Source organism: Dipteris shenzhenensis, chromosome 9 (genome assembly GCF_047967505.1).
Source record: "Dipteris shenzhenensis isolate YYH24624 ecotype China chromosome 9, Dip_SZ_1.0, whole genome shotgun sequence".
In the NCBI taxonomy this organism is placed as follows: domain Eukaryota; kingdom Viridiplantae; phylum Streptophyta; class Polypodiopsida; order Gleicheniales; family Dipteridaceae; genus Dipteris; species Dipteris shenzhenensis.
Window position 1 is genome coordinate 15317793 of NC_141604.1, and position 15048 is coordinate 15332840.

The 15048-nt window shown below is 45.8% G+C and overlaps 1 protein-coding gene across 2 annotated transcripts in view; it reads left to right on the forward strand.

Annotated features, from left to right (window-relative positions):
* The first annotated feature begins 2236 nt into the window (after nucleotides 1-2236).
* The window catches only part of LOC147898263 (Translin family protein), a 163803-nt gene continuing 150991 nt past the window's right edge, over nucleotides 2237-15048 (forward strand). For both annotated transcript variants that reach the window (XR_015541519.1, XM_087379078.1), the window contains exon 1: nucleotides 2237-2391. Coding sequence is in view for 1 of the 2 variants with exons in the window: in XM_087379078.1 (XP_087235204.1) it covers nucleotides 2286-2391 (106 nt within the window). In the remaining variant the exon portion in view is untranslated. The remainder of the gene's footprint in view (nucleotides 2392-15048) is intronic.

Here is a 15048-nt window from a genome sequence, read left to right on the forward strand (position 1 = left end):
TGCCTCCACAACTGGGGTTCTCCTTGGAATTGTACGTATAGCAGTGACCTCTTGTTGGAGCTGTGAGATCTCCTGTCTGAGCCCTTGAATAAGGTTAGCCTAGTCTTAGATAGCCTAAGACTACTCCTGTATGAGACGTGCCTGCTCCTATGCGAAGCGTGACAACCCCCTCTCATGCTCTCGGATGCTCTGGACCTTCGTCAACAAGTACTCCCAAGCCTCTGATAGGTCATCTTGTCCGTGCTCCAACGGAAATTGAAAGGATTGTGTCTTGGAAGTGTGAGGATGAGACTGGAGGCTGGGTGATGACTGGGTGAGATGGGTGTGGTATGGAGACGATAGTGGTTTGGAGGAGGCGATCCCGGCAGGGTATGGGAGCATGGGCTGACTGAGAGGTAGAGGGGAGAAGAAGGTCGAGTAGTGCGGAATAGTGTATGACCCCTCCAAAGTAGGTGTCATAATCAGAGAGAGAATTGTAGCGGGAGAGGAAAGGAAAGATGGAAGAGATGGTGTCAGTGGCAACCCCTCTATCCTAGGGGAGGGTAGAGCAATCGATGTCATGGGGGAGAGGGAGAGAGAGAGAGAGAGAGAGAGAGAGAGAGAGAGAGAGAGAGAGAGGGAGAGAGGAGAGAGAGAGAGAGAGAGAGAGAGAGAGAGAGAGAGAGAGAGAGAGAGAGAGAGAGAGAGAGAGAGTGTTTCACTTCATAGTAGCTATGTCAAGGAGCCAAATTGACTCATCCGAAGTGATTCGTATTTCAATAATTGAATATACACATGGTGACATGAAGGCACATGGGGGTTCATGAAAACTTTGTGGGGAAGGATGGCTTATACGCCAAGATAAAGATTTTTTATCCCCATAAGGGACTATGGATTCTTGCCAGCTTTTTTCTTAACGAGGGCCGATGGCTCTTTTTCATGACTATTGGGTCAAGATGACCATATTAGAACAAGTGTAGACTACCTTAATTATAATCAAGATTGATTTGGTATTTAATTTGCCTTTAGCATGAAATGTTAAGGCTTTTAAAATTTGTGATAGTGGGTTCTATTCCATGTTCCCCTTCCACTTATTGGCCCTTCCCCCTCTTTCACCTCTCTCCTCTTCCCTTTTTATTCATCTTCCTCTCACCATACGATTCATTTAGTATATAATTTGCCTTTAGCATGAGAGGTTAAGGTTTTTAAAATGTATGATCATGGGTTCCATTCCATGTTCCCCTTTCATTTATTGGTCCTTCCCCCTCTTTCACCTCTCTCCTCCTCCCTTTTCATTCATCTTACTCTCCCCATATGCATTTAACTTTCACTTGCTTTTTTCTCTCCCAATTTACTCATGTGCTCTTTCCCTTTTACATGTATTTAAATTTTATTGTTAATTTTGTTACCTTACATTTATAATGTATATAATTAATATTGTTCTCTCTCTGGACTTGATCTTCTCTCTCTACAAGTGCCACTTCAGAAAGCTCCCAAAAAAGAGCTTTAAAAAAATAAAGAAATTGCAAGTCACTTGGTAATCAGGAGGAGAAGCCCATGAACACATGTAGTAATTTAGTTGTGCACAAGGACCAAAGGTGTGGCTACACGTTGCCCATCAAAATTTGAATTATTGCACAGACCTTTGAACCTAGGACCACTTTTATCGCACTCAATTAAGAGTCTTGACCACTAGGCCACTAAGCAAAGTGTGATACTTTCCTTTGCCATGCAAACTATAATTTGAGACTATTCCTTCATTTTGTACATCTTTCACTACTTTCCACAAACGTTTCCTCTCCCATGTAAACTATAATTTGAGACTATTCCTTCATGTTGTACATCTTTCACCACTTTCCACGAATTGCATGTGCCACCGGGCACAATCATGTTATGCCATGAACAACAACACGGGGTCCGTACTAGTCGTTTTTCCGTTTTGTTTCTGTTTTTGTTTTTTCCCATTCACATATGCATCCCACACTCACCACTTGTGGTCTTATTGAGGGGCACACCATGAGCACAAGGTCGAGAGCTGTGCTCAACTCACGCACACGGCAAACATGCAGCTGTCCAACCACAAGGCAGGACACGAGGGCAGGCCTCCAAGATTTGAAAGAGCGAGCGACTGGGACATTCTAGGTGTGCCACCTTGTTGTGAAAAAAGCGATTGGGAAATTGTGACGTTGTGGGAAATTGTGTGGGTTGTGCGACCTTGTTGAAACACTGATGCCAAAGGATTGAGAGAGGGAGCAGAATAGGCCTCTATATACGAATAGAGCTAAGGCCAACGAGGTGAAAATCCCATGAGGTGTGCTCTTTCGAGGCATGGCGTGCCCTCCTTCTCCCTCATAGTTTCTTCCACTTTGGCCTCCCCTCTTGCCATCATTCCACCTCTCATGGCGCCTCCAGGTTAGTGTACCCTTCTCCTTGCCTTCGTCTTTGGATTCCTTTGTCCCTTGGTTTTGCCACCCCTCCAGCTCCCCTCCGCATGGCCTCAGTTTCCTCTCTCTTTCCCTTTCGGCATTGGACGCGTTCCCCTTCCTTTTTTAAAATCTTCTTTCATCATCGCCAACCTCCAAAATTTCGTTTCATTATACACGAGCCGATCTGATATTCTTAAGTTATTATTTATGGCCGTGTGTAATATTTTTTTTTTGGCGCTGTTGGCCAATTTGTTTTGTCTTCTCCATTTAATGATCAATCAAAGCATGCATGTCAACAATATGATGGCCGTTAAAAATGGGCAGGATTACCTCTTGCAGGGTAGCTAACAGTTCTCGAATATAGGACAAGAGAAAAGAGGTTACACGTAACGTAGGACACTTGAAATCTCCAATTGGTTATGCTAATCAAAGTGACGAGTGAAAAAGATTAACATATGCAAGCTTTTAGATACGTCGAAAGTACATTGGATAAGGAGACTACCATGTGTTACAATGGCCGATGGCCACCTCTACCAAAAATACGTTCATTCCGTATTGCAGTTAAAACCATGTCTGTCACCCACTATGGATTGTCTTCTATAACGATTTGTCGAACTTGTAAGAAAGGTATCGAATATCCAATTTAAAGACATCAAAACTCAAACAGGCTAAAGGCGATGGGATTGAGCTGGGCATATGCGTTTTTATCTGCCATGATCTTGGAAGCTTTAATTTACTATGGTGAAAGGACAGTATTTTACTCCTAGTTAAAAAGACTAAAATTTGCTCTGCTGTATCGAGGAATCTTTTTGCTAGATGTGATCATGTAGGATCATCTTGGACAAACTGTGTCACTTTTACAACAAGAGAAGATTGCTCAGATTGGCTGATCCAAGAGCCGTGCAATTATGCTAAAAATATTGTCACAACTTATGTACAGATAGGTTTTGAACTTTCATGACAAGGAACAGCACGGGAACTATGCCAACTTGATTGACTTCATAGGTTCTCTTTATAGAAGATTTATTGTGCATAAATCTGTGTGGGAGAGTTGATTTCTCCATTGGATCGTTAATATTAGCGAAGACGAGTTTCTTCTTATGTAATCTATACTCCTTTAGTGATGTCTTAGATAGTCTATGCCTAGCTTTACACCGATGTATACACTTCAACTTCTTGCCTCTCAGTCTTTATATAGGCTTCCTTTAATGTTCAGACGTCCTTCTTTCCTTGTCTCTTTTTCTCTCTCTCCTTTGTTATTTTGCTAGTTTTACAAAAAAAAAACATTGTAAGATTAGATATATTAGAGTCTTGTGAAAGTATATATATGTATGTATGTATGTATTACACACACTCTTTAATTTATAAAATTAAAATATGTACACATGCGCACGCACACTTTAATTTGTAAGATTATAGAGTCTGTATGTGTGTGTGCGCGTGCATGTGTGAGAGAGAGAGAGATCCAAAACCTCAGAGAGAGAGAGAGAGAGACACACACACACACACACTTATTTTTGGGGGTGAAACTAGATAATTATGTTAACAAAAGTTGTCCTTGCCCTTACTAAGCCAAAGGCTGCAGGCTTGTTTTCCTAGTGCTTTTGTTGACAAGCAATTCTGGCTCTTTGCTTTTCATCCACTAAGGCAGGGATTTGATCTACTTTTTTATGGAGTTCGTTATTGGGCACTATGGACTTTATGGAAGGATTGTAACCATCGAGTCTTTGGTGATCTCTCCTGGCTAAATATGAGTTCTTCCAGGCATGTTTAAGGCAATCTCTTTATGATTATCTACATGCACGGGATATAGATTATCCTACTTTCTTGTTATCTAATGTTATCTTCAGATGCTTGTAATTGGCTGTCCCTTTTCGTGGGACTGTTATTTGTAATATAAGAACAAGTAGTTTTCATTGGATTCTACTTGATTATTGCATCTTTAGTTCCCTGACACTCTTGTCAGGATCCTTTATTTGTAATTTTTAGAATTGTACTTCATGATGGGGTTTCACCTCTTTTGAGGTTTTCCATACAGTAATATAACGTATTACAAAAAAAAAGGTGTATGTGTGTGTGTGTGTGTAATGCAAAGTATCTCCCCCCCCCCCCCCAAAAAAAAAAAGAAAAAAAGAAAAAAAGTGTGTGTATGTATGTATGTATGTGTATATATATGTATGTACACCAATAAACAAGCCCTAGCAGTGCTTCAAACCTCTTTTTTTTGCTGATCTGCTCCAGCTAGAGCTACCGCTTGGACATGTGGTTGTTTCAGCTCCTATTCCGGGTCTTGCCAATCCACCATACTTTTGCTACACACCCTGCACAAACATCATGTCCAGGTATTCATACCTCCTAGTGTGCCCTGACCCCTTGTCCTCCTCATATGGGGGCTCACTGACACTCCAACATCCTGTCTCAATGACTCGACTATGGGCCAATGCCCATGTGTTTGATGAGATGCTCCAGCTGCTCTAGGCAGAGCCTTGGTAAAAATAGCAAAGATGTCCTCTGTTGGGCAATAAAGCAAAACTCCACAACCTCGTCCTAGATCAACTCCCAAATGAAGTCATACTAAACCTCAACGTTGCTCCCTACAAGCATGGGGGTTCTTTGCAATCACTATGCAACTCGTCTTGTCGCACATGATCACTGTCACCTCCTCCTGAAGAACTCCTATGTCCTCTAGTATCCATCTGGGCCAAATGTGACTCAGCTTCCATAGAAGATAGCGCAACCTAGTTGCTTCTTGCTTAGCCATGATATGGCACCCTCCACAAGCATGAAGTAGTAACTTGAAGTTGAGCACCCTGTATCCCAATCCCAAGTCCAATCCGAATCTTAGAATCCTCCAAGCTTGCTACTGGAGCGATACGTGATTCCATTGTTGGTTGTGCCTTTGAGGTACCTGAGAACCTTGAATCCAACCTTCATGTGATCCTTCCTTGGTTTGGTTGAGAACTGACAAAGTACTCCAACTACAATTGCTATGTCAGGCCTGATATTAGTTAAATACAGCAAACTACCAACCTTTCTCCGGTATACCGCTGCAACTACCGATTGAGATGTGTTCTCATTGCTCAGCTTGGTCTCGACCTCCATTGGAGTTGGTGCTTCTTTGCAATCCTGCATCTAAAATCTCTTCAGCACCTCCTGATAGTACCACTTTTGACAAATGAAAATATTGTCACTCTTTTGCCAGACTACTATCTCAAGGAAATAATGGAGAAGTCCCAAATTTGTTAACTCAAACTCTTGCATCAAGAGCTCTTTGACCTCCTAGATCTTCTTCTTATGGTCACCTATGATTTTGAAACCCTTCTGATTGCCAACATACACTTCTTCTTGCAGCTTACCGTTTAAGAAGGCTGACTTGATGTCCATCTGAAAAATAGGCCACGGATGGTGGGCTGCCAAAGCTATGACCGTGTGGATGGTAGTTGGTCTGGCTATAGGAGCAAATGTCTCTCCCGTGAGAAGTGCAGCGGAAATGAACGAGAGAAAGAAAGAAAGAAAGAAAGTGTATTATTGTCCACTAAAGGCCAAAATGGGCCCATGGGACATCAAGAACTCTGCGTACAAGATAGCACAAAATCAACGTGCCACAAAGAAGAGGCATCGTCGAATATCATCTAAGTGCTACGCAATACAATGCAAGTGAAAGTACATAATGTCAAATCCGAGCCTAAATACAAAGTAAGCTAGATGCAAGGAAACCGCCCCTGGGTGCAAAATGGGGGGATGAGTACAATATGTCAATGCAAAGATACAAGTCCATGTATCACGGAGTCTGAGAACCAAAATAATACTGGAAATCCTGTCCATCGACTCTGCCTCCTGCTATGAGAGTACAAATCTGAGCAAAAGTGAGGTGAGCGGCTGGTAGGGCGAGATCTCCATGAGTAAGTCTTCTCCGAAAAGCTGCCATCATCCTGGATCGTCTGGAGATGAAGCGGCGAGTACGTCCCCTATGTAACAAGATCCTGCGGCGTCTATAAACCATCTCATATGTACATCCACAGGGTGGAGGCATGTGTCCTGTGTGAGCTCTGACCTCCTCGTGCTCCTCCTGATACCTGTCATCTGGTATAGCGTGTGTCTGAGCTCTATCGGGCTGGGCTCTATCATGCTCCGGTCTGTGCTGATGGTCTCTGAGGTAGTGTCGTCGAAGCATAGTGGCCTCCCTGACATAAAGAGCTAGGCAATGCTGATCCTCATAATCCATCACTCGTGAGAGAGGTCCAAAGCCATCCGTGAAGAGACAGTGGAATCTCCCTCTGATCTCATAATATAGCGGGCATCTGCAAATGAAGTGCTCCTCTGACTCCACCTCTCCCATGGTGCAACAAGGGCAGATCCTGGTCTCTCGGCCTGGACGCCGTCCATCCTCCATGCGTCGCATCCTACCAGCCTCTATCTCGAGCTGATGCGAAGAGACTCTAAGCTGGCCAAGGGCAATCCTCAGTGAGTGGGACATGTGGATACCTGTGTAGCCTGGTGGAATGACAAATCCATCCTCTGAGATCCGAAGGAAGTGGTCACGATATGTGGCCATCTTCGTCGGAAGCTGCGTGGGATAAATCCAAGTGCGGTACGTATGAAGCTGCAGCAAGTCTGCTCTCGTGACCTGACTAAGCTCGTGGCGAGTCAACTCGAGATGAGGGGCATCTATGCTGTATCGGAAGGGAGGCAGTCTATCCATGTCTAGTCCAAGAGATGTGAGCCACCTAGTGAGTCTCAAGTACCAGCAGTATCGGGCCCCAGATCGTGCCAACTCCATAGAAGATGCAAGTGCCAACCATGGCAACCGAGCTCTGCTTGCTGCTGAGTCTCCAAACTCCCTAACCCTGTGCAAATACATGACTGACTGAAACGCTGCATTAAATGCAAGGGGAGTAGCTCCAAACTCTGCTAGCATGATCTCGTGCGGAACTGTAGCCTTGGCCCTAATGAGCCGAGAGAACATGATGATCTGTAACCTCTCTACTCGTCTCCAATCTGCAGCGCCAAGGTCTCCTGCCCAGAAAGGAGCTGCATACATCGCAGCTGGTCTCACCAATGTGTCAAATAGCAGGGATTTCGTATCGGGATGCTGAAACTGGGACTGAAAACACTGACGCTCAAGATGAGCCAACGAAGCATACCCTTTACTAATCCTATCTCGTGCTGCATATGTCATGGTAAAGATCGGTCCCCTGAAAACTGCCCCCAAATAAGTGTACTCTCTAACAAGCTCAATGGGCTGTCCGTCATAAGTGAAGCAAAACTCATCCGTGCTGTAGATACGATCAGAGGTGTTGAAAACCATAACCTTGGTCTTGCCAAGGTTTACGGTCAATCCCCTGTCCTGGCAAAACCTGTGGAGTGCCTCAATATGTGCCTGGAGGCCCTGAGCAGTAGAGGAAATGAGAACCACATCGTCCGCATACAGGAGGATAGGAATGGAGGATCCTGAGAGAGTAGAGCCCACACCGCCTGTCATCTGTACGAACATCTCTAGCTCATCAATATATAGTCCAAAGAGAGTAGGAGAGAGCGGGCAACCCTGCTTTACCCCAATCGTGCTGCATACCTCCTCTGAGAGCCCCTCACGTGTCCGAACCCGACCAGTGACCCTCTCATACAAAGCCATGATAGCCCATTGTGTTTCTCCACTGAAGCCCATCTCGCGAATCCTCTGAAACAATCTGAATCGCGGAACTGTATCAAATGCCTTCCTGAAGTCCACGAAGCAACAATAAAGCCGTTGCCTTCGTGACTTCGCCTCCTCTACTAGTGCCCTGAGTGTGAGAATGTGGTCAAGCGTCGAATGATCCCTGCGAAATCCAGCCTGTCCTCTGGCTCTGAGTCCTGTCGTCTCGGCATGGTCATTTATACGGCTTTCCAAAACTGATGCATAGATCTTGGCCATAACGTGGCCAATCATGATGGTCCTGTAATTCGACGGCTCCATAGGGTCCCCCGACTTGTGGATAGGTACTATGGTATTGCCTAACCAGGACTGTGGTAGGCCTGTACAAACAGACTCATTGAAGAGACGGGAGAGAACAAAAGCTAAGGTATCAATCCCATGGATTACATACTCCGCTTGCAATCCATCATGATCCTTAGCTCTCCCGTTCTTCAATCGGTGGACTGCTGCACGGACACTCTCCGGTGTGAAGAGACTAGATGAAGCTGGCCTAGGGGAGTGGGATAAATCGATATCTGGCTGATCTGGAACATCGTATAGAGCTGAAGTATATGCAGACCAGACACGTGGATCTGTGAGGGGGCTCTGAGACTTCGAGCGGAGGAATTTTCTCAAGAATTCCTTGGAGTCACAGCTGAAAAGCAAGCTTCTCAGCTCCTCCTCATTCCGGGCTAGAAATTGGCGTTTCTTGCGCCTAACCAACCACTTGTAGTCTCTCTTGGTTTCGGCAAGGAGGGGAGACTTCTCCTTGGTCTCAAGGTAAAGTTTCGTGCGGAGTTCCTTACACTCCTCGTCATACCAACCATTGCAAGGAACAAGACCAACCGGTGGGGGACTAGACGAATGACATGTGGCAGGGAACGACATGTGAGCGGCAGAAACGAGTGAAGTATGTACAAGTTCCCACCGGTCCCGCGTGGATGGTAGAGCATCTAATAGATGAGGACGGAGTAGGCGGCTGAGGTTCTGGCTATATACATCATCGAACTGGTGGTCGAAATGAACCTCGTAGTAGGGTTGGCGGTCGTGATAACGAGGGGGAGGTGGGTCATGGGAGACATGAGTCAAAGTAAAGTGGATGAGTGCATGGTCGGCAGAGGGCATGAAGGGGCTAACAGTAAGGCTATGGATGGAAGGGACTAGAGTCGGGGGACCTATGATGTAGTCGATCACGCTAGTACCACGCCTAGAAGCAGAAGAGAATGTAGGCATGGAAGACTGTGGCCACCTGGACAAGCTGTTATAAATGACCATACTGTGCGAGGTGAGGAGCTCCAGTAGCTGACGTCCCTGATCTGTGGGCTGTACTGTGCAGTCTGATGAAGTCCGACAGAGGCTATCATCGTGAAATGCTGGGAGTATGACCGGATCCTCCATGAAGTCATAAGTGAAGGCCTGTCTGTCTGAGGTCCTCGCGTTGAAGTCTCCTAAAAGGATGACTTCTCCGCGACGTGAAAAATCTGCAATGTCCGCTGAGAGATCCTCAAATATGGACTGGCCTGGTCCAGTGGAAGAATAGATCGACTGCGCCGGGGGGAAGTAGCAAACTGCAATAAAAAGATCTCGCTGAGGGGCCCTGCGGCAGATGCGTACCCACAAGAATCGGGCATGTGAATCTGCTCTCTCCAGTGTGATGATCCGATCGAGATGCTCTCTGTACAAAATGGCCACTCCTCCAGATCCTCTCACTCCAAATGTCCGGGCGTGCTGCCTGAAGGCAGATCTCCATGTATACCCTGTCACTCGTGGCAAAGGTCTCTCTGGACTCTCGTGTGTCTCCGTGAAAAAGATGATATCTCTCCCAAAGAATGCCCCCCGTAGATTGCCTGGTTGTGCTGTAAAAGAACCATTGCAGTTCCATACAGCGATGCGTAGACTATCTGACGGGTGGTGTGTCCCATGGGCCCTGTCCCGTCAAGCGGACGGGGCAGGAGGTGGAGGTGGAGGTGGGGCTGTATCTGCTGGTCTGCCATCTCTAAGCACTGTGGGAGCACGCCTCAAGGTGCCTGTGATGAGTCTGCCATCCCTAATCACTGCCCACTTGCCCTGAGCTCGGGCTGCATCTCTCTGAGGCATGAGCGCCTTGCGCTCCTCAACCTGTATCTGAGTCAGATCCTCGTCCATGGAAATCTGTGGGTGGTCTCTGAGTGTCCCTCTCCTCCTGAGGGCAGCTAGACGTGCCTGGGCATCTCTGAATCTGATAATGAGGGGCTGCTGAAGGCTGCTCGAGAGCTCCAATGGACAGCTCAACAACCTCAACCACTGGAGGCACACAGGGGTGGATGAACTGCTCCACAACCCTGCTCCAGACTGCTCTACTGGACTGGCGATGCTGCTCCACAATGAGATGAAATGAAGGCTTAGGGGGGACCTATATATAGCCCCCCAGCCCCTCCCGGCAGGCTGGCCGACCAGCCTGCAAAGTGCCGACCCAACAGGCCATCTGGCTGACCCTTGGCCAGCCTACAAAGGGGCTGCATACAGTCCTAGATAGAGGCACCCGTCACAGCCTAGGGAGCCGACCTAGCAGCTAGGGGTCCGATCCCCTCTGGCCTCTATAAAGGCTGCTGCACAGCGAGGGCTGTAGGCTCTCCCACATGGCTAGTATGTGCCTCTCCAAGAGTTGACACCTGCTGCCGTAACATGGGCTCCAAGAGAGCCTATCCTGGGCGGGCGCACCCACAACACAAGCCCTCACTCATCTACCCTAGCCTCACTCACTGGGCGGGCACACCCACAAGCAAGGCCCTCTCTCTCTAGGTGACATCAAAAGATGTTGACCTCCAACATCTCCATGGTTGACTGGTCGTGCCTCAGCATAGCTGTCGACCACAAGTCTTGCCTTGTACTTATCCAAAGTGCTATTGGACTTTACGTAGCGCGGTAAACCCACTTGGTTCCAATAATCTCCTCGTCTGGGGTCTATCAACGAGATTCCAGTGTGGTTCTTCAAACTGGCGTTGGGATTAGTGACCAGGACACACTCCAAGTTGGGGGGACTGATTTCGGTTTAGAGTGGTGTTTCTATGAGATATTTGGGCTGGGTCTCTCTCCTTTGCAGTAATTTGCCTTAGTGTTGGAGAGGATAAGGTGGAAACTCCTTTTTTTGGAGCTCAGACAAATTTGACCTTGCTTTTAGGGTGGTGGTGGTCAACCAAGTACTACTGGCCAAGGCATGGTTTGTTTGCTCTTGTTGGTGCCATCCTAGGGATTGCATTAGTCAACTCAAAAATGCCAACAAGGAAGTTCCTTTGGAGTGGTCTAGATGGTTCTGCAACCACCAAAGCCAGGGTGGCTTGGAGACTTTGATCCTACCCAAGTGGGAAGGAGGCCTCAATATACTAGATCCAGACTTGTAGAGAGCAGAGCTTTATTAAGCAAGATTATGGTCAGAGGACTCTTGCCAGGATCGGAACTTGAAAGGATTTTTTCATTACATGCATACAGTCTTGCTCTCCTTCCACAGATGTAGATTGGATGGATACTATCGGTTGGATATGTCCTTAGCCCATCTCAGGGCTCCCTCCTCCCTTATGGCTACTATCTTGAAAGTTTGGGCTAGCTTCATTAATGCTCTTCACTATATGGAATGGTCTAGATAGGAGAGAGGTGGTGCTTCCTCTGTGGGTTCTTGGAAGGTCTTCAAAAGCCTTCCAGATGATCGTAGACTCTAGTTAGTAAGTCATCCACAGGGAGTGTAGGGAGAATCCAGCTGATTGATGCAGCCATACCCTTGGATTGGGTTCTTTGTAGGTGACATGCCTCTTTCCCAGTCTACTTGACTAGGGCCTTTATGAGAATAGGGTTTCCACTTCAGGTCATAGGATTTCGAGGATCAGACCGGGATGCCTTGGTCATTGATGTCCATTTTGGGAGCAGGCTGTCCAAGTTACAAAAGATATGCTTATGCATTTTCCATTTCAGCTTGTTAGGGTTGTAGGTCATGTGGAGCAGTGTTTCTTGGCTTCAGGATGGTATCTTGGCCCTAATCCAGATCACATTCCCTTGGGTTCATGGAGGCTTTGGCTCTATGGAGGTGCTCCCCATAAAGTATTTGCAATGGGATCCCGAGAAGTGGGAATGGATTGATGTAGGGCACTAAGAGAAGTGCCTCCCCTTTTTTTCGATACACAATCAATAATGCTAGGAAGTTCGACATAGCCTGAGAGGCTGGAGGCCCACCAGAGCTCCTTATTGGGAGAATTTTCAGATTTCTGCTGATTTTAGAAATCCTTTTGGAAGAGACTTTGGATATGTTACGCTCAAGTTGAGGCAACATGACCTCGGAAGGGTCAGTCGACATTTTCCTTTAAAGGATCAACGTTTGTATTATATTTGTTTGGGCTTCATGTAAATAATAAAAAAGGAATCAAGGTCAAGGTCCTTGGTGAGGGTTGTTGGGATATCTCAAGGTGTATGTCTCAGGCACACCTTATGTTTCTATGTGTGAGTGCTAGAGGCACAGTTAGGTGCCCACAAGCACAGTTAGGTGGTGGAAAAGCCACATAGGATGATTGAGTGAATCTAGGAGCAGATTGAGGAGATGATTGTGGAGCTTTGAGGTCATCAGTGATGTCAGTGACCTTGTATGAGGTGCCTACTTAAGGACCTCTTTCTTCTTCATTCTATAAGCAAGTATTCTGATTTTGTGTCCACTCTACTCTTTCCTTTCAGTGTTCCAACATGGTATCAGAGCCATTTGATCCCCCTTGAGCCCATTTCTGCCACATCATCATCTTCTTCCTCTTCTTCTTCTTCACCATCTCTCCCTCTTCTTCCAAAAATTTGCTTAAGCTTGTTCTCCTCCGATTCTCAGCCATTTCCCACGCCCTTCCAGCTGAAGATCCACCTAGTTGGGGCGAACTTCTGGCTGCAAGGAATCGACGAATCATTGCGTCTGCTCGTCGCCATTATAGGAAGATCGTCGAAGTTCTCTGCTGCGATTTCTCTGCGCCTGCTCCGTCTTTGTCTAATTCCTTTCAGGGCAAGCTTCTCCATACCTAGAGCTACCTTGTGCTGAAATCTGAGCAGCAATGGCTGCATATTGAAGGAGAAAACAGAGAAAAACCAGTCGACTTTGTTTAAGAAGGTGAAGGCGACCTGACGCATATTTTCGCCTCTTCTTCCGAGAGGATCTACTGTGGTATACCAGCTTTCTTTTGCCTCAGAAAGCCCCCTTTCTTTTGCTTTGAAGAGTGTGATATGAGCCCTCCAAGTTCAGCTCTCTAGTTTTGACAGTTTTGACATACTTTTGAAAATGATGCTACATAAAATGCTACTCTAGCATTTCTAGTCTTTTGAAGTTTTCAATAACTTCACTACAAGTGTTGCTTCAGTTTTGTTTTGACTTGTTAGATCTGGTTGTGATTTGAAAGTGTTTATTTCATTCACTTCTATGAAGCATGTAAAAGGAAGCATCATTGTTTGAAATCTAGTCATTACTATTTGCTACATCAAGTGCTCATACTTTGGAAGTATTTCAGTTCTTTTTGCCTTGTAAGAGAGATAGACACTGCCCAATATCTGGGTTAGACCCTCTCATGGCTACCTTATATAATCTTGAGAAGTTCAATGGAAAGGGCTTCCATACATGGCAAATGAAGGTAAAATTTGCATTGATGCGGGAGAACTTATGGGGACTTGTCAAACCTACTCCTACCGCTTCTTCTACGGCCTCAAATGCTGGACAATCTTCAACTCCGACACGACTGGCAAGGGATCCAGCAAGAGAAGAAAAAGCATATGGTATAATTGCTTTAGCTTTGGGTGATGATTACATACATCATATATCTGACTTGGAGTCTCTATCGGAAGCTTGGCAGAAGCTAGACTTGATTTTTGGTGCAAGCTCTCACATATCTAAACTATCACTTAAAATCTCTTTCTTTGAATTAAAGATGGCAAGTGATACTACTTTAGCTGCTCATGTCAACTATATGCGGAGTCTTATGACTCAATTAGCTTCTATCAACTCTCCTATCACCCCTGATGATGCTTTGGCAGTGTTACTTAAGAGTATGCCTGAAAGTTTTGATCACATTGTTAGCACTTTGAAGAATCTTCCCAATCCTAACCTTGAAGGCATTATCTCAGCTCTCCAAGAAGAAGAAAGGCATATGGAGCTAAGGAAAGGCAATGACACTGCTTATGTTATGAAATTCCAGAAGGGCAAGTATACTCCTTGCAATCACTGTGGAAAGACAAATCACCTTTCAAAGGACTGCTTCAAAGTTAATCCATGCAAGCACTGTGGCAAAAACAACCATAGTGAGAAGTTTTGCAGAGACAAAGCAAAGACAGAAAATGCAAATCTACTTACAGTGAATTCGCCTCCACAAGATGAGGCATCCCATGAAGATTATGCATTTTAAATCATCTCTATGTATGCTCCAGATCTCTCCTTTTATGTCAAGGTACTCAGCCTGGATAGTCCTTCAAAATGAATGAAAATAAACTATTGTGTTTTGTGTGTTTTGTAAACACCTCTGGTCACCTTATGATGTAGGCCATGTGTATGTTTTGTTCCATGGTACCTCCTGCAGACATTGTGTGCATGTACATGCAGGGGAGATAACCATTGGAAGGTCTGTTTGTATCCCTTTTGTTTACCTTACACCCAAGGGAACCCTTGCTAGCATGAGAACCTAGCCATAGATTAATCCTTGACCACCATGAGATGGCATGAGAAACTATGAGACTAGATGTATCCTTGACATAGCCTGAGGCATTTCCTTGAGGGGGGGTTTGTTGGGATATCTCAAGGTGTATGCCTTAGGCACACCTTATGTTTCTATGTGTGAGTGCTAGAGGCACAGTTAGGTGCCCACAAGCACAGTTAGGTGGTGGAAAAGCCACATAGGATGATTGAGTGAATCTAGGAGCAGATTGAGGAGATGATTGTGGAGCTTTGAGGTCATCAGTGATGTCAGTGACCTTGTATGAGATGCCTAC